The following is a 26,066-nucleotide window of genomic DNA, read 5'->3' as shown; positions in this document are numbered from 1 at the left end:
GCATTTATGCTGGATGCTGGATTCAGTTGAAGACATGATAATTATCTCTGTTGGTAGTATGGATCTGCTCCAGCAAAGTGGAGGACACACAGTTGAGAAGATGTAGGACATTAATACGTGAGAAACAGCACCTAACTGTGGTGTAGCAGAGATGGATTAACTATGACAACAAAGAGGATGATAACAGAGAAAAATAACCGACCATATCTCCATAAATTCTGCTCAGTCAATTCTTCTGCATGTTTGACCACACTGCATGGACTGAAAGCAAACATAAGGGATGGTTATATTATAACATCAGACTAATAAGATTCCCTACTAAAACTCCCCTTGCAGACCAACCAAACCTTTCTTTCCATATTTATCCCTTTCTCATGAAATTGAAAATATCCAAGCACTTTAAGGAATTTTCATCCATGCTGTCTTAAAAGCTGGGTTTCAGATTTCATTCTATACCTACAAAACAGCAATCTAACCCCAAGGTCTGGTTTACTTTCAAAAGCATCGCAGGATTTTCACCAGTCGACTGAACTCCAGAAAGAGTGAAAGTAGACGCTGTCTGAAAAAAACATCTCTTTTCACGGCTTTCCGAAACTGCAAAAAAAGCTGTGAAAAAAAACACACCTCAGATACCATTAATTACATAAGTTCTGCCTGCATTTTAGTTTGATGTCTCTGCAGCAGAGCCATGCTGCAGGCAACTAAATAGAATAAAGCCACTGTTGATTAATGCTATTAGTTACACCTGGCTTTCTCTTGCAATTAAAGTCTAACTGCAGGAGAGACACTGAAAGATGTTAATATTAATTTAAAACCAACTAAATGTTTACTAGACTACTTTACAGAGATAACAAAAGTACAGGTTGCTCACTAGAAAGACAATTACTCTGTAAATAAAACCAATTTTAGAACAGTGTCTATTAAATTACTGTAAGATAATTATTTAAGATCAACTTGATAGTTGCTTATATTTTGCTTATATGTTGCTTATATGTAATGCTGCAGCTGGTGGGACCACCTTTAATTAGTTCATTCCTAAATACATTAATTTATTAGCTCACATCTAGAGCTAATCTGTCATTATCTTCAATTTATTTGTATTTGTCACAAAATGCAAACATTTGGACCCTCTCATTGAATTGAATGAGATGGTAGGTTCAAACTTTTGACTGTCTGAAAATACAGTGAAAATAGCACATTTTCAAACGTAATTAATTACTTTCCACCAACTCCAGATTTTTTTCATTTGTTTTAGCGCAAAGAAAAACAAGTAAATTAGGAGAAAATGTCCATTAAATGAAATTTCTTAAGAAAATTAAGTGCATTTTGGGCACATTTTGCCTGCTGTTTGGTCCTGGGTCTCTGTGTTTTATGTACACTTCTCTTATAAATACTACTTAATACTACTACCATGCTGAGGCCCAGATTAGGTTCTCTGGCAGGAAGCTTATCAAGTGGAGCCTTTAGCATTAGCGTTTGTTTGCTAATTTTGTGCCACAGTATACCAGTCTATGTACCTAGCGGTAACTTCAAAAGAAAAGCTGCCATGTTTGACCTCTTGCCTTCTCGCTTATTAGCTCATGAGATGGAGACACCGACACACAGCAGCTAGAGTACGCCACCTAGCGGTAACTGTACAGGCGCGTGCGTCTTACACTGTAGTTTTCACGAGTAGCTTTACAAACCTGAGAGAGAGCGCGCGCACCACCCTCTCCCTCCAGCGCGCGGCCGCACCTGCGCAGTTGAAGCGACGCTGTGAGGCGCGCTCACCGACAGCTTCCGCTCTGCCCTCAGGTCGCTGTTAATGGGCTGCGCGTTCACGCCCCAGGTTTTTTGGAGATGTCGGCGCCGTCTCCGCGCTCCTGGTGGCGCAGTGAAAACTGTTAAGACTCCTTACAGGAATAAAAGGGCAAAATGTAAAGGTAAGTCACAGGAAGAAAACGGGAGTTTGTTGGCTCATTTCAAGTCAAGAGTGTCTATTCTTAAAAAACTAACTTTGGAAGCGTTTGCAAAGCCTTTTTTTCTTCAACTTTGAGACGTTTAAATAGTCGACGCGTGTTTGTGAAATGCATCAAAATGGGCAAGAGTTGTGGAAGCCTGATAACTATGTGGAGGCTTTTATTTAATATGTGTTCTCGATGTTGGTCATTTTGGGTATAGGTTTAGATTCAATACTCTTTGTAGCTGCACTTGTTACCATTTCCACAAAGTGTGAAGATCATAGAATCACTAAAAGTTTAGGGGCAAACTATTTTCCTTTCTTCCTCTCTGCTGTGTCTGCACTGGCCTGGTTGGTGGAGCGGCTGCATACAGTTGATCTTAAATGTATAAAAAAAATGTTTTTAAATGACCTGCTCACTCTATTCTTAAAAAAAAAAAAAAAAAAAAAAAAAAAAAAAATCGAATATGTTTGTGTATTCTAATGTTTTTAATATTTTTTTTTTTTAAATAATTTGTATTTTATGTTTGTGTACATGAATTTGGCAGGATTGATGGAAATATTTATATTTTTCTGTAAAAGTTGCAGCATAGAACTACATTCCAGGAAAAGGTTAACAAATCTTAATTATTAATAAATTATCAATAAACATCATATTGAGCTCTGTATGTAGAAAGTTCTTTAGTTGCTCTAAATTATCAGTGATGGCAGCAAGGAATGTGCCCTCAAATACCACCTATTTTAAGAAACCAAGGGCCTGTGAAAGGGAAAGCAGTCGGAGAAAGCCCTGTACCATACGGCAAGTGTAATACAAATTAATCTGATTAAAGAATTACAGCATTCCATGGCAGAACCTCACATAATCATCCGGGCAAATATGCAGGTTTGTAATGTTTGAACGTTTGTCGACCCTGCGGAAGAACCGCACACAAAACTTTAGCACTGCTCTGTAAGTGTCAAACCTAACTAAAAATCTGTTACGCACTACCTAAAGAGCTGTCTTGGTATCTAGGAACAGCTTCTTAGCAGAGAGTTTGCACACACAAACATGCAGTGTAGAGGTGTGGCAGGACGGATTAATGAGTGACCAGACTGGGCAGAGGGAGGGTTACTTCACACTTTGAGAGACAAGCTAAATGTCACCAAAATTAAAGATAATCTACAAATACTTCATTTGTCGAGGTTTAAACGTTCGGTTTAGATGTATGTCGAATCTGCCAACCAAAGCGAGTCAGGATTTGTCTGTATTTTAAGTCGTGATTTTTATTACTATATTTGCTGTTTTGTTGTTGCACCATTGCAGCAGTGAGTCTTTGTTCTCCAATGCTGCTCGAGCTGCAAACCACAAGGCAAGCGCACTTCAAGTACTTAGATAAAGATCGGTTTAATGTGTGCGTTGTAGGCGTGCCGCATTTAGAAACACACAAAGCTGATGGTGTTCTCCTCTCGGCTGGGTCAAAGGTGCTTTGTGCTTCGACAAAAACTTGATTTCCGCCAGGAACATAGTGAAGTGTGGCGATCTTCTCCGGTCACATCCAATCTCGCTGAAACTACCAATTATTCTCTCCTCAACAGATGAGCGCCTGTCTGTAATTGAGCCAAGACAATCAGCCGATCCTGATTGGACTGTTTCTCTCCCGACGAGAAAGCCGCCGTGGGACCCAAGGTCGCCATGGAGACGGTGGTGATCGTGGCTATCGGGGTGCTGGCCACCATTTTCCTGGCCTCCTTCGTTGCCCTGGTGGTTGTGTGCCGACACCGCTACTGCCACCCCCATGACCTGCTGCACCACTTTGACTCCAAGTCAGTAAATCAGTGCTAAGAAGAGTTTCTGTCTGTACGAAATGTTATACGGGTTTACTTCAGAGAAACTCACGCATTTTAAATGTTACTAAACCCCTCAGTTTAATAAATCTCTGTCTGTGTTTTAATACTTGAAATTTAAAAGAAAAAAGTGCAGTGATGCTGATCGTGGCGCTCTTATAACACGGGTTTAATAGTGTGGCAATCATTAAGAGATAACTACCCTGCAGCTCAATGGTTTTTTGATACATCTACCCTGTAAATATTTCAAAAATACACAAATAACTAAAACATGTTATCAATGAAGTATGTTACATCATCATAATCCACACCTTAAAAAAAGTAGAAATTTGTTATTTACTTTGAAAAAGTAAATAGACTGTGTGAAAAAAGTGAGAAGACCTGTTTTCAGCCCTAATGGAACATCTTTGTTATAAATGTTACAATCTATGTCTTTGCATTTGCATGAAGTTCTCAAATTCACTGATACATGTTGATGAGAGTTCTAAGTCATTTGTTTGCAAAGTGGCCTCGAATATCGATTGTAATTTGTTTCCCTGCCTTTTCGTAGACCCACAGTGGATCTGATCGGAGCCATGGAGACTCAGAGCGAGCCGTCAGAGCTGGAGCTAGATGATGTGGTCATTACCAACCCGCACATTGAAGCCATCTTGGAGAATGAGGACTGGATTGAGGACGCCTCGTATGTTTTATTCATTGCACTGCGGAATTACAGGTTTAGAATATCGATTCCTTCTTCTGTGTTTCGCCATTGATCGCAACTTTAAATTTCTCTCCAACAGTGGTTTAGTGTCTCACTGCATCTCCATCTTGAAGGTAACAGAGTCACTTTTCTTACTGCTTCAGTCTAGTTTGAATCTCTCTTTCGGTAATTGACTGCGGGGCTGTAATTCAGGCTGCAGATGAGGAGACATGTCCCCTCACTTTTCTGGTTTCAGGCTTATTTTCTTACCCTCTGAATGTTGTCTAAAGAACAGACTAGAGAAGTTGGCATGCACTCACTGCAAATTCTTATCTGTTGTTAAGGATCAGGTACTCAGGTAAAAAAAAAAAAAACAGCAACAATACAGAAGTTTACATTTTTGTGTGTCATTTCTCTGATACAAACAGATCTGCCACACTTTGACCGAAAAGCTGGTTGCCATGACGATGGGCTCAGGGGCAAAAGTCAAAGCACCAGCCAGTCTGAGCGACATCATCACTGTGGCCAAACGAATCAGCCCAAGGTAACACAACATGTTCAACTCATCACAAGTCACAAATGGTCTTATTTAAGACACAGGCTGACCAGTTTCTTCCTCATCGGCCTCACAGGGTGGACGACGTAGTCAGATCCATGTATCCTCCTCTGGACCCAATCCTCCTGGACGCCAGGTAAATGACATAAAAACGATTCTGCCAGGAAAACCTTGATGTTCTTTTATTTATTTATATAAGCTGAAACATGCAATCCCTATGTTGCAACTTCCACGCCTGCTCAGCCAACTCTTTAAGTTGAAAAGAAGGCTTTTCATGCAGTAGCAGGGAAAAAAGCTAGTTAATCAAAACCCCTTTTCCCCCAATCTTTCCCCAGAGCCACGGCTCTCCTCCTTTCAGTCAGCCATCTGGTGCTGGTCACCCGCAACGCCTGTCACATGTCCGGCAGTATGGACTGGATCGACCAGTCGCTCCACGCAGCTGAAGATCACATGGTGGTCCTACGTGAGGCAGCGCTGGCCTCTGAACCAGAACGGAACATACTTGGAGCCGACGCTCAGAGAGAACAGGCCATCTGAAGCACACAGGGCGTCATTTATATCCTTCGGCGGTCTCTCTTAAAGGTTCTGTTGTCAGCTTATACCAACATTTCCTGCAGAAAAGTACGTCACAAACCCGTCGTTCTATTCTAACCTAGTAAGGACACTTCTGAGCAGCAGACAGACTGTGTCGGAAGATGCAAGGATGTGTCAATTTACCCTATTTTCACATCTCACAAAAAAATATTTGCACCAAGGACTTCTGGAAATGGCCTTGCATTTAAATATAGTAGAGATCTCACATTCACATACATACGTCTGTGTTGTTATTTGTGTTTTTTGTTGTTTTTTTTTGTATGTAACCCCATAGCAGATCTTTTTAGAGTGAAATGTCTTTCAAAATGTCTTTTGGAGCAGCCATCACCCAGCGGTGATCTTAAATCCAGTCTAACAGCACTGCACAGTCACATGGAGGCTTAGTCAGCTAATCCATTCTGAGGAAAATAACAGCCATCAGCCAGTGAACCTAAAGGGGCTCCGACTATGTGGACCAAAGGAAGACTTACTTATTTACAATTTCGGGGGTCATCCTGACTTGTCGTTGAAAAAAAAATACATCCCTCAGGTACTCTTACGCTGTTAGAAATCACAGCTCTTAAGAGTTTCCAGAAACCAGCAGCTGTGGTTTTACCATTTTTCCCCCCCAGATGAGTGATTTCCATTTAAGGGATACGGTGGAAAATCTCTCAGCGTTTGTAGTCATGCTATCAGCTTCAGAGATGTTGGATTTAAGAGTTCACCAGCTAGATCAAAGAAGCCAAGATAGGGTGGTACAAAGTTTTGTACGGACATCCTTGGCTCCCGGAGGATGAATCTCAAACACCCGCCACCTCCATTAGGCTTACATGTGTCACGACCGCTCGGATTGGCATCCAATCAAGTGCAGATATTTGTATTTACCTTGACAAGCAATTTGTTTTCCCATTCAGTGTCTTGGTGTCTCACTGCATTCCTGCAAATCTAGTATCACTCCCAGCAGCTGTACTTGGGATTTAGTGCTAATTAGCATGCTAATAAAATATTACACCTTACATCTACATCATTGCCAGCATTTTATCATGCCGATGTCGAGTCAGAGCTAGACAGGGAGTCAGGAAACACAGATATAAATAAAAGAATGAATCTGTTACTAGAAATAAGGAAAACACTAAAATATCAAAGTAGAACGAGACAGTTAAATACCAGCTAAATCAGCACCAGATGATTGCTACAAGTGCAAAACAGATGATTTCTCCTTCCAGGAAAAATTGGATTACACACTTTATTGAGAGAAAGTATGTATTTGTGTGTCACGGTGTTGTGAGGATGCTTTTGGCAGCGTGTTGATTGAGGTGAAACAGAATTAGCGTGTTGTTTTGGGCCAGAGGGATGTTACTGGAGCATGTCTACCTGTTCCTTCATGCATAGCTAATAGTGAATCTCCAAGGAGCCCTAATAAGAAATTACCCACAGCCACAATGAACACACCGGCCTCGGCTACACACGGCACAGGAGCTTTGTTCGCACAAGGCTGCCGGAGAAATGAACACATCGCATGATTGTAGATTACACATCGTAGCTTCTGCTGTCACTTGTTTTAGGAATTTTATGACAATCATGAAGAAAAGCAGCGTATTTCGTTGTTCAGTTGATCACCTTTAACCCACAGAGTGTTGTTGGAAAGACACTGATCAAGGAGGAGACATTTGGAAAGTTGTTTGTCGTTTTTTGTATGTTAACATTGTTTATTAGCATTTACCTCCTTTGCTTTCCCACAATTTGTCACTGATGTTGCTCCTTTACTCCTTCATACAATTTTTTTTCTCTTTTGCTGATTTGTACAGATAAAATTACATTTCATAGGAAAATGTCTCGTTGTTGTTGCTCTGAACCGAACGGTAGCTACAGAGAAATCCATGTCCATTAAAAAGTCCACACACTCGTACTAATCTGACATAAATAAAAGTGATTCTTTTTCTTCTTCTTTTTATTACGTCGTGAGCAGTCTTTTTGTGCAGCCACACGGTGCTAATATCCTCCATGCCATCTCGCTCCCTCAGCACAGGAGGAAGTTCCCACCAGTGGAGCATCAGTCGGCCTCCTCTTGATGTCTAACCCAACAGCCCTTTGCTTTTCTTCAGATCAATTTGCTTCCAGCTCGGGAGGGAGGCATATTCATCTCTCTTCATTTCCAAAATAGTCTGAAACAGAATTATAGGATTATGGTGATTTATTCATACAAGAAACAATGCAGACGTTAAAATTGGAAGTTTTGACAAAACGACTTCTTTTCATTAGATCATAGATTTGTGAGGGTTGACTGCATTTTCATCTATAAATTCTGGTGAATACCGCAGCCTGCTGGCTAAAAGACTTCACTGCACCGCCTACTGGCGCTCCTCACCTGGAAGTCCTGGTCAGACAGGTAGACCTCCAGGTGCTGGGGGTCCACTCCTTCAGGTAAGGGGCTCTGCAGCAGCTCTTCCAGAGGGTACTGGGTCTTCATGAGCTGGGCCAGGGCGTCCTGCACCAAGGTCAGCTTCACGCATCCTTCATCACCCTGACACACACATCAGAGAGGGAGAGAGATTGGACGAGTACATTGTTGATTTTTACAGTGTTCAGCAATTTGAGGCATTTGTTTCCACCATTAATGACAAGCTGACATGTTAATGGACACTTTACTGATATTTGGTGTTTACAAAAAGTAAGTGCTAAAAGCAATTTTATTAAAACTCAAAGATGTCAGACAGACATTTCAGTGGGATGAACTGTTTTTTTGTTGTTTTTTTTAAGATGGCAGTTTTAATCTAAAATCTTAGAGGTAAAGTTAAATTAAAAGAAAACTGCCACCTCTTACCCTAAAAGTTGAAGGTGATTTCAGGACAGATAAATAACTATGAGCCTATGAAAATGATCTCTGAGGATCTTTCCAGGATGTTAATAATCATTTCTAGATGAGGAGCAGATCGCGTGTTTGTACCTGTGGTCGTGGTTCCAGGCTTTTCTCCCAGCGGGGGAAAACATTAGTGAAGGTGAGAGGCTCCAACCCCTCAAAGATGAGGTAGGCCTGCGGCGGCCTTCTCTGGTTCATCTCTGGGATTCAGAGCAAAACAGCACAAACTCATCACCTAACTTCACATCATTTCCCAAAACATCCTTCATGATCATCTCCCCCCCACCTTTGCAGTACTGCAGCGCAGTCTGCATGGCGCACTTTCTCTCATTATGCCAGAGGCTCCACGTTGAGTCTGAGCTCTCTGTCGGCTCCGGCTGTCCCCTCTGCCACAAGTAGACCTCCAGGCGGTTGTCGAGCAGGAACAAGGCTGGGAGGCGAATGACGAAGAGGGGGTAATTGGACGAAAAATTTGAATTAGATGAGATTATGTTTGACGTCAGAGTCCCAGTGGGATGTTTTGGTTTAAGATAAAAAAAAAAAGGATTCAGCAAAAAAGTTTTAGATGTAGATAAGAGTGAACTATTTTCCAGGCAGATAATGAACCTTCAATTAGATATTAATTAGCTTTAGTAGCATTTTTTTCTGGAAGAGAGGGACAATGAGAAGCTGAACCACAGATTTTATATGAGGCTGGTTACGAGGACAAGAGGAAAGTGTTGTGTTTGCTTTCACCTGGTTGTGGTGCAGAGTACAGACTCTCCTGGACGAAGGGCATCGCCATCACGAGCCCTGGCAGCCGTGTTGGGCTCTGGAGCTCCTTGGCCTTAAAAGTCCCAGAGGAGGCACTCAGGTGGAAGAGGCGAGGTGTGAAGTTATACTTCCCTGGATCTGTCAGAAGGAAGACAAGCAGCTTGTTGATTTAAGGACTTACAGCGCTGAGGAACCAAACCAGAGTGTGGGCCGTGCTGCACCTTGCAGCATGCAGTCATAGGCCTTCCTGTCCATCTGTCCCAGTGCAGTCCAGAAGTCCGCAGGCTCTGAACCTTCCTCCACGACCTGCACCTTCACAGGGCTGCTGCTGCTGAGACTCAGCTCTGGTGGACACCTGCAAAAAAAAAAATTCGAATGAACAAGCTAGCAGAGGAATGATGCTACAGTCGCGCTAGAATATGTGACTCACATTTGAGTGAGGCGCTCCACCACCCTCTTGCTCACTTCTCTGGTGCTGCTGTGGGCTTTACAACCAGTCCAGAGATACAGCACCCCCTGCTGGCTATTCAGCAGAACAACAGAGCCCCGCGACCTCAGACTTGGACAGCAGCAGTCCACCTCTAACAGCAGCCCCTCCTCTGGGAGCTCACCTCGTACACAGAACAGACGCCAGCCTGCTTAGAAAAACACAAAGAAGAAATGTATTTAACAAATGGAAAAATAGAAAAGGAAAGTGCAGAGATCAAACTGATTTCACCGTACCTGCAGTAGAAGACGCTTCATCTCTTTTTCCCTTGTGAATGACCAGACCTCCCTGGAAAAGCTGCAGGAAACAGGGGGGCTCCTTTCCCTGAGGTACGACCACCTTCAGAAACAGCAAACACAAGAGATGTAAACGACAACATCCTTCATGGAGCCAAGTTAAAATCTCACAATGGAGCTTTGTGCAATAAAAGTATTAAAATCAGAATGGTTTATGCTTATTTCCTGGATGATGCATCCAGATGCTCGCTAAGATGCAGGAACAAAACATCTTTCAGTATTTTATGTTCCATTTAAAGTATGTGGTCTATCCTGATAAGCGATAAGCTTACCTGTGACTCTTCATGGTTGTTCATACCAATGGACAGGAAGGCTGCTGTGTCCCGTCCACTGACGCTGGAGTGCCGGCCTCGCCACAAGAAGAAGGCGGTGTTCTCTTGCGATGCGTCCCCACTGCCGCGCTCATCTGAGCTCTTTGTGTTTCCTGCAGCAGAGAAAGAGTGGATCATTATCAAACTGGAAGAAGAATCAACATCGCTATAGATTTTATTTTATAATCTATTCTGGCAAAAATCCAGATCCAAGGTCACTGACCAGCGGTGTGCATGCTGTACGTCCAGCGGATGACATAGGAGTCTCCTTCGTGGAGCTGTCCCGTGCTCTCCACTGGGATCTCACTGTCGTCAAACTCCTGGACGTGCCAGGTGTCCACTGTTACAGTTTTCAGCTCCATCTGACGCCCTTCCTCCAGCGTGATGACACCGTGGCCTCTCTTGACATCGACCCCGGCCAAAACGGTACGGACCGAAGCGTCCCCATCCAACGACTGACCTGACACTAGAGATTTGGCATCGCAGGGACTCAGGGGGTCAGACGATGGGGAAACGGGCTGGGACGACTGAGTTGGGATGGACTGCACAGAACAACAGCAGAAAAATTTAAATTGTCATCCGTTTGTCGTCAGTTTGTAATATTTAGGGTAACAATAGCAGCGGTGAGCTTAAGTTCTGCTTATTCGTGCTGCACCTGGGTCTCAATCTGCACTGGGACAGCTTCCTCCTTGTCCTCACTCCTGCCCATCCAGTCCAGGAACTTCTCCCTGAACAGAGCCGTCTCGCTATGCTGAGAGAGGACGCCGAACACAGCCCAGCCGGGACGGCCCTCTCCACACCTGAAACCAGTGTGAGAGTGAAGACAGCCATTTGACAAACTGTATCTGAAACAGGTACAATACATGGAGTCCAGTATAAACCTAGACTTCACTAAACTGCTGAAGTTAGTACTCTTGTTTTAGACCTAGACAGGTCCACACAAGATTGGTTCTCACAGATAAGCTCTGTTTTTGGAGAAAGTCCCTACAGCAAATTAACTGTAAACTGGTAGCAAATGAATGATTCTGGTTTGATAATCACACTCAGTGCTCGGGGTCTCCACGTACTCTCTGCTATGTAATACTTTATATGACACCAAAAAATGTCCTCACACGCTTACGCTCTACTTGTTTGCGTTTTTAACAGCTGCCTTTTGCCAGCTGCAGCATGTCAGTGTGTGGTTTGAATGTCACATAGACACACTTCTGTCTGCTTGCTTCTCTTCAGCGTACACTAAAGACCTACACTGGTTGCAAGGGTACTGCTGCATGCTCAGTGACTTTATTGTTGATTGCAGCGGTGTTGCTGAAAGCCACTGATTAGATTTTATTGTGTTTAATGTAAAGCTCAGTTCATGTGTCGAGTAGTTACTCTACTATTTATATTACGTGGAATAATATAATGTATAGTATCTGCTATTATTTTTTTCACTGCCTGCCATGTGGACTTACAGCTTAATGCTGGGGTTACACTGAGCAGGATCCAGTGGGTTGACTCGACAGTTGCTGTAGTCATAAGGTCCAACCCACACTTGGTTAGTCAGCTGGAGAGCAACGTTTCTCCTCCCGGGGGAAACATCCCGTCCGTGCCACAGATAGACCTCGCTGCCGAAATCAAACACCAGGGCCTGGACACACACACACATAAAGTTAAAACTGAGACGAGACTAGAGCAGCTATTAACATCTTGCTGATGTTTGTTCTGCAATATGTGTGACATACACACTTGAGGAAAAGAAAAGAGACAACTAAGACCTCAGAGGAGCCCAGCAGGGAGGTGCTGGGGATGGAGGCCCAGGCCTGCTCATGGGGCACCAGTCTGTTCTCCACCAGTCTGTACACACAGTTGGACTCCACCACGCCGTGCTCGTAGAGCTCATCCTCCTCCGATGCACCAGCTCCTGTATGGAGAGAGTGACAAAATATGATGCTCTCTTCAACCCACAGGGCCCAAAGGCCCCCACTGACAACATTATGTTCCCAGACACCACAGGACACCCCCAGAAGCCCCATGTTCATTCTCTAATGAGTCACAACAGTTTTGTAGGCACAAGGGAGACCTACACCATATAAAGAAGTCATAATGTCGTGGATGCTCTATCCGCTGCTCGTGTTTAACTAAACTGTACAACATGATCACAACTTAGTAGATTCCCATCATGACCTCTCACCCCTGTACTGTGCTCGTCCTCCCAGAAGACTCCAGAAGTCCGCAGCCACGCCACTGTCCGAGTTCAGCCCCTCCTCCAGGTGGACGACCTGGGAGGCCACGCAGCCAAGATCCTTCTGCCTCTGGATGAACGTTGCCAGCTCCATGGCCTGAAAAACAAACCCTGGATTTCTAATTCCTTTCTGTGCCCTGTTTAGGAACTCCTACCACTGCTTCAAACACCTTTTCATCATATTTAGTCATATATTCTACTTTGACAGCAGCTGTTAGAGGAGGCTTTGATAGCACTGCTGTGCTTTTGTGTAGAGCAGTCACGCCTCATACGTGTGGGTCTTTATCACTACACAAACATAGAGTTCAGTGCACCTGATTAAAATACTGCGTGAGCCATTATCCGAACGGCAGTGTAACATCACAGCTAAAACTGCTATTATGAATCAGGTGGCACAATCTAAAATAATATTGTGTAACACTGACAATGTATTTCCATTGTAAATCTCTTCAGAGCTAGTCTGCAGCATTTAACATTTAAATCGTTTCCTATTTCAAACTACGAACTGTTTTTACGCTCACTGGTACCTTGGCTTTTTCCTGTTCATTTGCGAACTCTCCACTCCACAGGATGCAGTGCTCGGCAGTGACCAGCAGGAAGCAGTCTCCGCTGTTCAGCGACCGCACTGAGGGCTCCACCAGGCGCACCTGGACATGCTGCCTACCTGTCATCACAACTGACAGTCAGCACAAACACCGGAACGCAAACACTTCACCACGCACATGAGCCAGACTGTTGACCTTTGATGTGGATGAGCATCAGGCTGCTGAAGGGAGGGTGAGACCTGTTTGTCTCTGCATCGGAGGAAGAAACGACGTCGTCTGACCTGGAGGAGTTCTTAGACTCTGTGGGGAGGAGAATACAAGATGAAGAGCAAAGAAGAAGAAAAAAGAATAAGACAATGGAACAAAATGAACTCACTGATCTCAGTTTGGACCCTCTCATCAGCAGATGTGCTGACCCTCTCCCCCATGTAGTCCTGCCTGATGTCCTCCCTGGCGGCCAGAGCCCTCAGAGGGTTTCTGGAGCCCTGAGTCCGACGGGATGGACGCACGGACCGCCTGTGTTCTGCTACCGCTGAGGACAGTCTGCACACAAACACACAAATAAATATTACATTTTATAAACAAAGATTAGGAATGAAATATATATATATATTCCAAAAACTTTCAAATATTACTTAGGCAGTTATGCTATTAGGCTAACGATATGTTCAAAGTCATCCAGAGTACCCCAGTCAGACAACGAAACAAATGATATCTTATTACCCTATCTTAAGACCCTAAAGGACAAGATAGGAAGGCTTCTAAATCCAATTAGGAGTCAGCAGCAGATGTCACTGTTACAGCACAGAGGCAAGGAAATATATGTAAGACTTAATATACGTTGATAAAAAGAAGAGGTTATAGAGATTTCTTGTGCAAACACAAATCACAAGCCAATAGTTGTAAGTTGCCACAAACACCAAATGACCTTAACTTTTTCTGATCAGGAAACAAAATCTGTTGCATCTCCTGTATGAATCGGTATCTTGAAGCATATCTTGTGGCCGTTTAACAGTGTGAGGGGTGCATGTGTTTTTGTTTGCGCTTATTTTTCTATTAATATTTTGACTTTTAAATCAGATTTGGTGTCACTGAACTGTGTGATTACTATTTTTGGAGAGAAAAACGTGGGATAACCAATAGCTCTTATAGTTTAAATGACATTAAATGTTAAATGTCGACCCCCCCTCCCTTCCATGCACCTATATAGAAAACCTAAAACAGGAAAGAAGTAGCAACTGCAACAGAGACCCGTTATAGAACAGAGCAATGACAGAGTGCTGATATTGATAGACAGACACAGCATAAGGAGGAGGTCGGGTGGAGGTGGATAGAGGTGAGATTTGCCAATAATGCTCCGGCCAAGTGGTCAGCTGATCTCTAGTTACATAGCGTCTTATAAAGCGAATACACAGGGTTTGAAAGTATTTTATATTTACGACACAGGCTCATAATCTTACAATCTGTGGTAAAACCAGGCTCACATGGGTGTGTTGGTCTGGCAGAGGACACCCAGGTCCTGTTCGCCATCCGTGACAGCAACACCCTTGCACGGTGGGGGGGAGCGGGTGGAAGGAGGCGGCCGCTGCTCGCAGAAGAAACCTTGGTCCTCTTTCGCTTCCCGAGGAGCCACTGGGAGGGAGGCGCTCTGCGGATCTGCAGCGGAGACGGAAATGCTAACTTGAGCGTGCGGTTCTACGTCAACGAGCCTCTAATCTCTCGGGTTGGTCATATCTTAATCTCACCTTCAAACTCCATCACAGGCTGGGTGGAGGTATCTGCTGATAAAAAGCAAACAGTGAGAAACAACCCAACAGTGTAATATAGTGTATTATACAAACTAAAGCTGCTGACCTTCATATGTGCATGTCAGAGCTTCTGTGGAGTGTTTCTTGTTATGACAGACATCATTTCTGTCTGACTCAGGAGATCCGAGACCTACAGGTTGCAAACGCAGAAAGGCATAGGTCAGAGAGGTGCAACGCAATCACGGGAGGATTAGAGTGAAAGCCAGAGACAGTAAACTCACTCCTCTTGGCCATGCGTCCAGCCTCCTGCTCTCTCCTCTCCTGCTGCGTATTCATTTCTTCAGCTTCCAACATCTCAGACTCGGGCTCAGCTCCTTTAGCCTACGCAGCCAGAGTAACAGATCTGTTAAGATGCGCATAAGCTCATCCGTAGACTCAGACGGGAACGTGCAAAAGGGCGGCGTCACCTTCTGTCCCCAGTGAGGCTGGTTCTTCGTAGGAGAAGAGACTTCTTGCACCTCGAAGGACAGATTGTTCTGAGAATGAAACCAGATCACATGAATGAGAAGGTAAAGGGGAGGCTGAATTAGAGCATCAAACCAGCACCTGAAGTACAAGATGCACGGATGAAGGGAGATAATCCATAATCAACATTTTACTTGTGTTTCACTGCTTAATGCTGCTCCACACTGTGTCTCTGATAAGCATGATGAATAATCTAAGCAGAAAACTTATTTGCAAGTAGTTCTTCCTGGAAACAAACCAGCTTCCACACCCACCAGTGGGAAAGCTGAGTTTGTCCGTTGGAAACTGATTATGCACCAGGAAATTTCTGCCAAGCCAGTCAACTCATCTGAGCAGGCTTTATGTGGCGACGGACAGACGAGTAACAGCAGCATAGTCACACACATGTCACTTGAACGCTAACAAGCTGAATTTGTTTACAACAAAAAGGCTCCGATCGGTGGTACAGTTATCCAAACGTGTGCACAGACATTCGTTTCTCTGCATACGTTGCAACGTAGCCCAATAATGAAGTCAAAATGACGTGTCACCACTCTCGCATTCTGATAAGAACTGAGGCGGGCTACACCAGGCTGGGCTGTGGAAGTATTTTCGAAACTGCAAAAGAAAACGCGTGCAAACCTTAGGTGCCGGAAAACGACAAGAGTCTGAGCAGACCATTAAACGGAGCGTGTAAAATGAGAGCCGCAAAAATCACTCTGCAGGCGACAGAGTGGCTTCGTTAGTGAAAAAACGTCACGCTCCAGCTGTAATAAAACAAATCCAGCTACCTGAATGTGTGTGTGTGTGTGTGTGTGTGTGTTGACAAGAACTTTTCACTGCACACAAAACACTCCAAATCACAAAGCAGCAATTAATCAGCCATGCACCGGCTCACACCGTTACCTGATTGAAAGACATGATATATTGGGGCGTAATGCTAGAATAGACAGAGGCAAACACGGGCTCCTGGGAGAGAAGAGAGACGGGCGGGCTAAAGCTATTTAAAAAAAAAAAAAAATCTATGTTCTTGTGATGGAGATGGAGGAGGTTTGAACCATTAGCTAAAGACTTACCCAGCACTGAGGCTTTTCTGACTCCTCCTGCAGAGGATAATGTAAGGGGCAAAAAGAAAAGAAATGATAAGGAAAAAAAAAATTAAATATTAACAGAAATGTAAGACAGACGCAAAAATAAACAGGACAGAAATGACAGCTAAGAGCTTAAGCTCACAAAAGAGTCAACATTCAGAATAATCAGTCTGTTTACATTCCACGTGGCGCTCGGAGACAGTTAAACCCATCTCAGCCCAATAAACACTAGCTGGCTTCAGTAAATTCCACAGTAACTTAAGCCGGATCTCAAGACATTTAGCACATACTGCATCCAGACAGCTACTGCTAAGAGCGGCTGTATCTGGTTTCAGTGGTATGACAAAAACCAAAATCTAACCACAGGCCTTCTCTCAACTCGCTTTAAGACACCGAATGAACGTGATGACCTCTAACAGAGGAGACGTTTCTCACTGTCTTTCGGCTGATCTTATTTTATTAAGTCATTTTCATGTAATAATGCAACGTGCCTTAAAAAGTCAAAGTCATTCAGTATTTCCTTTGTGGTAGCACTGAACTGCACCCTGCCCTGTGTTTCAGGTCATTCGTTCTTTCATTCAGTCGTCCAGTCAAAGGTGAAAGCAGCAAAATGTTGTTCCTTTTGATGACACTGCGTAACAGCAGCAACGTGATAACAATAAGAATATCTCAAAGAAAGCAGCCAATAGAAAAGCAACAAACTATTTAAAGCACACAAAAATACACATGTCTTTTTGACACGTTAAAGCTAGTTAGTGTAATTCCATGACCGATCTGAAAGCTTAAAGGGAATCATTTTATGAGACTACTACTGTGTTGCTGATTCCCTGCTGCCATTGTCAATCCCACTGCCTCCAAACTGGACTCCCAGGGGACTTGAGGTTGTGGAGGAGCAGAACGACGGATTATGGAGGTTAACGTCTGTCGGATCAGCTGCACATTCTGAAGATAGATGCTGATGTGACATGAAAAGTCTTTATAGTAGCAGCGAAACGCCTTTCTGATTCTTACCTTGCCTCTGCCGGTCTCCTGCACGTCAGCCGTTTTATCTATTGCATTGACCTGAGCAAGTCCTGTTGCTTCATCGTCTACCGCACCACCTTGCTCTTCCTCTTGCCTGTTAGACACATCACACAATAGGAATAAAATGAAGCATTATTATGGCAATAAATGAACAAATATCCCAGCTTATTTTCCAGCCAGCGTGACAGCTAGTATCTCTAGGTGATGCATGCATACTTGGAGCCGTTTCTGGTGCAGCGGGACCTCTCCTCCCAAGAAGCGTCCGACTCTGATGATGCTCTTACAGGCGTGCAGGCGATGGTTTCCCTCCTGTTCCTAGCCCTCTGCCTCCAGGGAACAGCCGTTACCAAGCCTCCCTCCACACCTGAGGCTCTCGCTCTCCGAGGCGGCGCAGACAACTCCTGCCTCTCGCTCCCCTCCACCCTCCTGCGCAGCGCCGCCGCTTCTCCGCAGCCTCCGCCGTTCTGCTCGGGCCTGAAAGGCGCGTCCGTCTCACTGTCCTCGGCCTTGCTCCACTCCGAGCCTGCAGAACTGCTCTTCTTCAGGATCCCTTTCAGGCCTTGCTCCGAGGCGTCAAGCTGCGCCGGACCGGGCTCTGCGGCTGTGACTGCGGGGACGGCCTCTGGTTTTGGCTGAGAAAGACGAACCTCGCTGGGTTTGAGGTTGACAGACGAGGCCTGCTGGATGCTGGACAGATGTGGGGACAAATCGAAGGCAGGAAGCTGAACGGGGCCTTTCTGGAGCTTAAGACAGATAAGAAGGGGAAAAGTACTTTAGAACCTTTTTTTATCAGTTCCGTAAAATATCAAAGACCCCCCTTGGTAACCTTGGTAACGACATTAATACCACCTACAGCTAAATGGTTACAACCATTAAAGGTTTAACCTTCATCAGTCACTCTAGTTAACATAGGTTCATATATTCATATATTCAATCAAATTGTTAAGTCCAGAGGGGATGTGCTTTATACCAGAATGATCACTCAATCAGCACTGACAGCCAGGTCATACTTGTAGACATACCCTCTGTGATTTAGCTTCATTATATATGAAAATGTCCATTAAGTTTGACCTCAGCGTAATGATTTGTTCCTTCCTGCTCACCATGCTGACCTCCTCCACGGTGATGGGCTGCGTGCGGTACCGAGCCCCCTTCTGCCTCCGTCTCTCCGGGGGCCCTTCAGCAGGGGCCCCCCCCTGCCTCGAAGGCAGAGACAGTTGGTTGAAGAGGGCCAGCTTCTCACTCATGCTCAGCTTGCAGCTCTCGTCCCCGTCCTCCGCCGACTCGGCCTGCACAGGCTGAGCTTCCGCCTGAGGAGGAGCGGGTTTGGGGGCACTGCGGGGGGAACACGACGTGACGTGAAATGAAACGGTCGAGTCAAGAGGATTTCTGACATTTCTCTTTGTGCGATGTTGGGTGGGTCGCTCCTTCGTCACCATGAACACACACATACACAGGCGCTGCGGTTTATTTTTAGTCAATCTGACAGACACAATCCTGCTGCTGGAAATACTCAGTGGAGCAGCAAATGTGTATCTGAAAATAGTCTCTATTATATGCACCATATATGTTTAGTATGCACATTTGCTAAGAATTAGGAGCAAGGGTAATGCACAGGTTTAGTTTGCCGCCTTTTGTCATATTTAGCACACGTCAATAACTTATTGTTATAACTTATTGTGTGTGTGTGTTATTAGTGTCATCAGGGAAGTTTATATGAGCATATGAGCTAATAATGTGCTTCTATTTTTCTTAAAGTTCTTCACAGCAAGTCACTTACACACAGTGTAATTACAACACTAATGATGTGGTTTGGCGACACTGATTCTCTCCCCCACCTTATTGCCACCATTTCCTCGCAGGTGATCGGCTGAGTCAGAAAGCGGTGGTCGTTGCTGCGTCGCGCCCTGCGTTCGTGGCAGACGGCGCCCGCGCGAGGCTTCAGGAAGCCCGGGGCCTCGGAGACAGCGGACTTCTCCAGCTCCTGCAGGGGAGGACAGTTTTAATGTCATCACAATGCACGTGGCATCTGGCACCCTCTGCTGCGGGTGGATCCGGGCATTCGGGTTAAATAGTCACCACGATGAATAAGTAATCAGAGTGGCCACAAAACATGGCAGTGAAAACTCCCCTCGCTGATGTCTCCTGTTCTGTTCGTATGGACAGGTGGAGGGAGGGGGAGCGGGTAAGATAGCTGGTGAATAAAGCAGCGAGCAGTAAGGTGGAGTGTCTTGGCTACTTGCTACGTGCCAGCCCAACAGGTCACCGTGTAACCAGAGAACTGGCAGCTTCAGTTACCTCCCCGCCCGCCTCCACAGAGCAGAAGGCTAATTATAACACAGCTGCTCTGGTTGTTAATGGCAATACAGCGCCTGGCACATTTACACCTGATGCTTCAGGACTAAAACTGAGCAGGAGGTGAAATGCTGGAATGATAGCAAATCCGCAGAGTGTCGCATCTTCTATGAGAGATGAAATCATCGGGATTCTGAGGGGCTGCGCGCCAGTTTTGAATGCACATTCGTCATAAATTTAGCCCTTCTTTAAATAAGCAGACAAAAACCCAGACTGCGCGCCCAAGGCCTGCACCTGTTTGACCATTCATATTCCCTCAGCGTGATCAGGCTGTGTTCCGTGTGCTCAGCGCCGGGCTCACGACACACGCCTCAGAGTGTAAGGTGAGCAGCCGAGGCGACCGCATTCAGCGTTTCACAACAGATTACCAGCGGGCCGCGACAGAGGCATTCAAATGTTAGATTCAACAGTGCAGCGTCGGCCGTGTTTGCCCCGTCCGGTCGGACGAGTTCGTCTAGGACGCGCCATCTTGATAAAATAACCCGAGCCGCTGAGGACGGCGTCTCACCGCGGCGACGGCGGATGCAGACTCACTTTGAACAAAGACATCTTGGCTGCCACGCTCATTTTGGCTCGGTCGTCAGTTTTCACGTCCCCTGTCAGAAGGAAGACATAAATCATCATGTGACAACAAACATGCCGAAGGTTATAAAGGTTGTAAAACAGGCAACAAGACGTCTCACTGTTTACATTCTACAATTCTCCTGCAAATGTTTTGCTGTACTTGTCCTTAACACATAAACTCATAAAATACACAATAATAATAATTAATAATTGAAGTAGATTTTCAGAAGATGAAATTATCCAATATTTCATAAAGATGTATACGTTTCCTTTTTCTGACCTTATTAATCCCAACCCTAAACTCCGCTAAACTGACAATTTAAGTAATATATTATAAATTAAAGTTCCACTTAAACACTTAAAGCTCATTTTGCTACAAATACTTGTTAATTAGTTCTACATCCGATAATGATGTGTCATATTTTGTGAAGTCCGATTAAGAGCTACTTCTTTCTGCAGTTTGTTTAACAGTTGTGTAAATTCTCTGTAAGTCAATCTTAGTATAGACTAGCCTGTAATCTTTTTATGGTGCGGGTCAGCGGCAGGACTGGCCCAGTCCACTGGCTTTGTGCGACATGAATCTGTCATCGCTGAAGAGATTAAACATTGTCAGCCTAAAAATATAACCTGGTTTATTTCCTGAGCCGTAAACCTAATTTATGGAGGCAACTGTGTGACTTTGAGGCACACGCCAAACAGTTGGCTTATCAGAAACCTTGTACGCGTTGTGCCATTTACGTTGCCCTTTAAGTTTTCCCCGCAGTGTGTGAAATGCGCTTTCAAAAGTGACACGAAGACGAACCAAAGAAGGAGGCGGCTTTACCTTTACTGTCCTCCTCCTCCTCTCCACCCAAGAGCCTGGAAGACGGGACAAAGGCAAAGGAGGCGCTCATCAGGGAAAATGTGAACAGAAAGGCGCCGCAAAAAACTGAATCTCTCCTGCGTGTTCCCTTTCCAGTGCTGCTTCAAATTTACAATGATGTGTTTGTGTGCCAGCCGTTCAGCTCAGACGGCCTGATACTGTGCAGTATTTGCATGCTCAGTGGGAAGGCAAACCCATGCAAACCAGCCTCCGTGCTGGCCACACCTCAGCTTCAAGATTACTGTATTTTATTATGTGAGGACCAAATATCTTATATTATATATAATATAATAATTTAATATATTTCTTTGGAGGATAGTTATAGTGTTGCATCTCTTGAGAAATCTGCCACTTCGCAGTGGGATTAGTTGAGGGACAAGCTCTGTTACCAAAGGGAAATCACACAATATTTTCAAAACATGACAACACAAAAGCAAAAAGGCCACTGCCGCCAGCATCTTCAGCTTGCCCCTACCCGCTGCTCTCCTCCATCTCATTGGCTGTGATTGGCTGGGTCCTGAAGCGTTCGCTGTTTTTGCGACCACCGCTTGGACCTCCAGGGTAGTATCGCCGGGTGCGCCGCCGGCCCGCCTCAGAGCCCGGCTTCACAGCCAGGTCCAGAGAGGACGTGGCTCGCCCAGCGTCGGGGCAGCTAGTGTGACAGAATAAGAGGGGGTGGAAGAAGAAGAAGAAGAACAAGCTGAAACGAGGACAGATGTTGTCACAGAAAGTACACAGTCTGATTGTTTCAGTCCGGATCACACACATGCAGGTGACCCTACGCTTTCTCAGGCTGCGCTCCGCTCTCCGTCTGCTGCAGGAGGGCACTTCTCAACTGGCCCACCGACACCCGAGTGCGGAGCTGCGGGGCGTCGGGACCAAGAGGGACAAAGTGCTCCTCCTCCCCACTAAGCATGCCGACAGAGTCCTGGCAACCCTGCCTGCAGGGGGAGGGAAGTGAACGGAAGGAGGTGAGGATGCAGGAGCGGGGAGCGAGGGGCGAGGAGCACTCTCTCAGGAACAGAGTACAATATTGCTCTAATGACAAAAAGTGCAGCTGAGACAGTAAAAACCAAATAGAAGATAAGAGCCAGGCAGGCTTTAAACCCCCCTGCTGGGACCATTGATTTAGAGCTCTCACTTTTAATTAGTAACAAGGGCCAAAGAGCAAGAGGTGAAGTCAAGGATCTGGTGCAGCTGAAAGGTCGCAGGACAAAAGAGTTGTTGTACATGGAAGCGTAGCCTGTGTATAATACTAGTGGGTAGACTTTACATCATAATCTTGTCATTTCTGGGGTCAATTTCAAAAAAGCTTAGCAACTACCATCGATTGCTGTACTTTCTTTAACCACATTTTATCACTAATTTTGGACAGATGCAGGCACATATAAATGACACATAAAAAGATGTAGGACACCCACATCCTCTACACACACAGTCTGTGACTTTACTGCATATTTAACATATAAACATACTGCTACAGAACAATGCACACAACATGTATTGATGCCAAGGTCAAAAGGCCTGAGGAAAGTGATATGTCATCATAGTTATGTAGCCAGAATATATAGTCTTATTTGGTGTTTGAACCAATTAGACCTAAAGCATCTGTTCACACACATATCAGTACTCAGCTGCTCCTCCATTTACAATTAGTTCCGGTAACAGAATATCACATTAATAGAGATTATCAGCTTATAGATTATCAGATCTAACTTTTATATCATCCTATTGGTTACAGCTTGCACACTCGTGAACTGCAGACTTTGCCTCACCTTCTCTGGTAGCCGGCTTCGGCCTCTAATCCGTTCGTAACCTCTTGCGTTCGGCCGTTAACTCGTTCACTGAGGCCGTCCGAGTTCAACGGCCCCCCGCGGGGTCGGCTCGCCGGCTCGTGCTCCTCCTTCCCATCCCTCCTCACCCACTTGGAAGGAAGCTCCTCCATGTTGCCGTAGCGTTCGGCCAGCTCTCGCCTCCTCTCAGCTTTGTAGCGGGCGATCCGCTCTGCTCTGGGCTCCAGGACCGGGTTCTCCATGACGTCCGTGTCCCTCAGAAGGATTCAGACGATACTCTGCTCCCAAAATGATTGCAAAGCATTTAGGGACAATCAGGAGATTGGATGCTCTTTCTCCGCTTATCAGCTGAGGTAAAAAAAAAACAGGAGCCAGACTTTCTTCCAATAAAATTCAGATTCCATCAGACCCAATGACCTCTCGCTTTGCTGATAGGGTTGGGAGGCAGTCTGTCCCACTTTGCCCTGGAAGACTGAAAATAAAACGAGTATTTGTCTCAGAGCTACATGTTTTCTAAGAAAGACCCATGACAACATCGATGACTGGCTACCTTCATTACATATTAACCGTTTTTCTAAAAGCGCATCCTTCATCTAACTCCTTTCCGTGTAAGATGACCTGTGCCGGCCTGCAGTGCCATGCAGGAATCTCCCCTTGCACAGAAACTGAACACCACAGCTCAGCTCTGCTCCGGGTCCAAGCCTCTATGGCACTGAGTCTGCAGCCTTTTTGGTCGTCTTAGCAAACACCAAGCAACCAAAGCCGAACGAGTCACTGTTTGCTTGTGTTATCTGGTGTTATCTAACAGGCTGCATCAGTCATTTCACAGCTGTACGTCAACAAAGAGCGGACAACTGAGGACTTATTTGAATTTAATTACCATGTTTGAAGCAAAAAAAAAACCTCCCTGTGGCCTACACGGTTTCAAAACCTGAATAATTATAAATAGTACTACTATTGCATTTAAAAACCACAGCTAACCAGCAGCTCTGTCAACAAATGAGTTATGGTTTGTGCTGACTAATATGTACAAACATAAATGTGTGTTTGCATATGTGTCTGTGTGCTTTCAAAAACTGCGGATGTCAGCATTCCTGGCGCAGGAAGCACAATAGAGGGCAAACAAAGAGACGTGAGCCACAGACTTAGCTCACCCCATGGCTCTGCTGTAGGGCTGAATTGAGTTCCCAAAGTAAAAGATGTGACTTTTATGTAAATCTAATCATCAGCACAACAACACCCAAAAAAATGCCCAAGTCTGCACCACTGCCAACCATCCATTGAATAAACTGAGGGCCACGCTTAGAGACAATACGAAGATGGTGAATTCCCATTCCAGAGATAACTTTTCTAGATACAGTGATCCCTGCATGTGGCAAAAAAAAAAAAGCTCAAGGACTTTTCTCCTCAGTTCACAACACCTGCGCAGGTGCTTTCACTAAAAACACTCACCTCCCCCTCCAGACCCAAAGAGAGTGACACTCTTGCATCCCCAGGCCCACTGACGCCACGCTACCTCCAGTTTTGTTGGCAAAACATGAGTTGAGCGTTTCAACACACTTGTTTGAAGAGCAGAGGCACGTGATGAGCTGGAGGATTGTGGATTGGAAGGGAGAATGCCAATGAGGCTCAACCGGGATCATGAGCTTCTAATCCAGCGACACTAGTTGACATTATAAAGCTGGCGGGTGAGCACATGACTCAGTCTCTACCTCCTGTCGGGGACTTGACATAATTTTCTAATTAGCTGATCCAGAAGGTTAAACGGAAGGCCAAAAACTCATTGAGTTGGAGAAATAAATTCCAATATCTTACCCATCACTTCCTACATAGCACCCACATGAATATATCGGTATATATCTGACCGTGGCACATTGAAAATATAACCATTAGTCAGCTATTAAACTGACACAATGCCTTCATTAAAGCCAGAAAAAAATGTTGATATTATGTAACAATAGGTCCTCGGGGTCCAGGAGAAGCAAAGTAAACCAGATTAAGAGGTTGGCCAAGAATAAGCCTCCGAGCAATTACACCTGCCCTGCTGAGCCACCTGCACTAAAACCACATCCGCTTGTCCACAACTCAAGGACTCAAGGACACATCGTCAGAGGCCTTTTCTGCATATTACGAATGGAGACGGTAATAAATCATGAATGAGGATGGGTTTACACTCCCTTGTACTGCATTGTTCAGAAGTAAATTATGGGTATTTAATCTGACAACAGCAGCTCCAAATCCTGTTGAGCATTTAACTGATATCCAAGTTTACGTCAAGAGGCTCGAGGGGCTGACAGGAAGAGCAGCTTTCAGATTCTTTCATAGCTCCTCTGCTCTAGTCCAGGCCCTGTGGACATGCAGTCTCAAACTATTTAGGCGGCCATTATCCTTAATGGACAGTACATGCTGCCAATGGAGATAAAATATTGCGCCTTATGGCAGTTTGGATGGGCGAATGTGAGGAGCAGAGAACCGCAGAGGGAACTCGTGCGTAAACTGTGCGTAAAACATGTCAGAGCGCGTAAAAACGTCGCCTTCCGATTAGTTTTTCAACAATACTTCGTTGATCTGTTAACAGACAAAGTGACTGAACAATAACAAGTATGCGGATTCTTTGTGCAGCAGAGTCCAAACTTCAGCCACTCATACAGGTGATAGGTCGTAGCATGTGACTTGAGATCAAATATTCAGCACTCGGTCCTCGGCTGCTTAAATTTGTCGTCAGGCGCCATTAATGACGGATAGAGTATTACATGTGTACTTACATGCACAGCGAGCCGTGTGCCTTCCCCAGCCCGGCGGTCCCTCCCCACTGGTCCTTCACCACCGTGAGTCGCTCCAAATGTAGTCACACTCGCAGCTGCGGGTGGCGCACCGTATTAAGGGGGGTGTATAAATAGATGGGCGAGCCGCGGGACGCCCCCTGCACTGCACAGGAGACGCTTCTATCGCCGAGCTGTGGGTTTACGCACAACTGGAGCCTCTGAAGCCCCGGGGTCACTTCGTGTCACTTCTGGTCAATTTAATTGATTCCAATTCAGTTTAGTTACACCGCACTGGAGAAGTAGAATATCAGCCG

At 45.1% G+C, this 26,066-nt stretch overlaps 2 protein-coding genes across 9 annotated transcripts; one reads left to right on the top strand and one right to left on the bottom strand.

Annotated features, from left to right (window-relative positions):
• The first annotated feature begins 1,789 nt into the window (after positions 1-1,789).
• On the top strand, positions 1,790-7,528 carry tmem98 (transmembrane protein 98). Its single transcript, XM_047572064.1, has 7 exons — positions 1,790-1,922; positions 3,515-3,742; positions 4,314-4,445; positions 4,546-4,579; positions 4,874-4,989; positions 5,078-5,137; positions 5,337-7,528. The coding sequence occupies exons 2-7, from the start codon at positions 3,612-3,614 to the stop codon at positions 5,536-5,538; spliced, it is 675 nt and encodes a 224-aa protein (XP_047428020.1). The 5' UTR covers positions 1,790-1,922; positions 3,515-3,611; the 3' UTR covers positions 5,539-7,528.
• On the bottom strand, positions 7,256-25,882 carry svilc (supervillin c). Of its 8 annotated transcripts, none has more exons than XM_047572055.1 (34): positions 25,753-25,882; positions 22,970-23,459; positions 21,977-22,135; positions 21,670-21,846; positions 21,156-21,190; positions 20,303-20,364; positions 19,252-19,397; positions 18,517-18,748; positions 17,630-18,156; positions 17,402-17,507; positions 16,376-16,402; positions 16,206-16,268; positions 15,263-15,331; positions 15,077-15,176; positions 14,902-14,985; positions 14,793-14,828; positions 14,532-14,703; positions 13,424-13,590; positions 13,243-13,347; positions 13,030-13,166; positions 12,452-12,599; positions 12,036-12,181; positions 11,733-11,908; positions 10,937-11,081; positions 10,505-10,823; positions 10,243-10,394; positions 9,911-10,013; positions 9,618-9,825; positions 9,409-9,542; positions 9,170-9,325; positions 8,721-8,864; positions 8,522-8,634; positions 7,943-8,098; positions 7,256-7,739 (listed from the first exon to the last, which is right to left on the bottom strand). In XM_047572055.1, the coding sequence occupies exons 2-34, from the start codon at positions 23,227-23,229 to the stop codon at positions 7,650-7,652; spliced, it is 4,854 nt and encodes a 1,617-aa protein (XP_047428011.1). In that variant the 5' UTR covers positions 23,230-23,459; positions 25,753-25,882; the 3' UTR covers positions 7,256-7,649. The 8 variants fall into 8 exon arrangements, with proteins under 8 accessions (XP_047428011.1, XP_047428012.1, XP_047428013.1 ...); XM_047572056.1 differs by having other exon boundaries at positions 22,970-23,265; positions 25,753-25,864; XM_047572057.1 differs by lacking the exon at positions 25,753-25,882 and having other exon boundaries at positions 9,618-9,822.
• Between the last annotated feature and the right edge of the window lie 184 nt (positions 25,883-26,066).

The sequence above is a fragment of the Mugil cephalus genome, chromosome 20 (genome assembly GCF_022458985.1).
Source record: "Mugil cephalus isolate CIBA_MC_2020 chromosome 20, CIBA_Mcephalus_1.1, whole genome shotgun sequence".
In the NCBI taxonomy this organism is placed as follows: domain Eukaryota; kingdom Metazoa; phylum Chordata; class Actinopteri; order Mugiliformes; family Mugilidae; genus Mugil; species Mugil cephalus.
The sequence above is the reverse complement of the archived record's forward strand: the minus strand, read 5'-3'. Positions and strand labels throughout refer to the sequence as shown.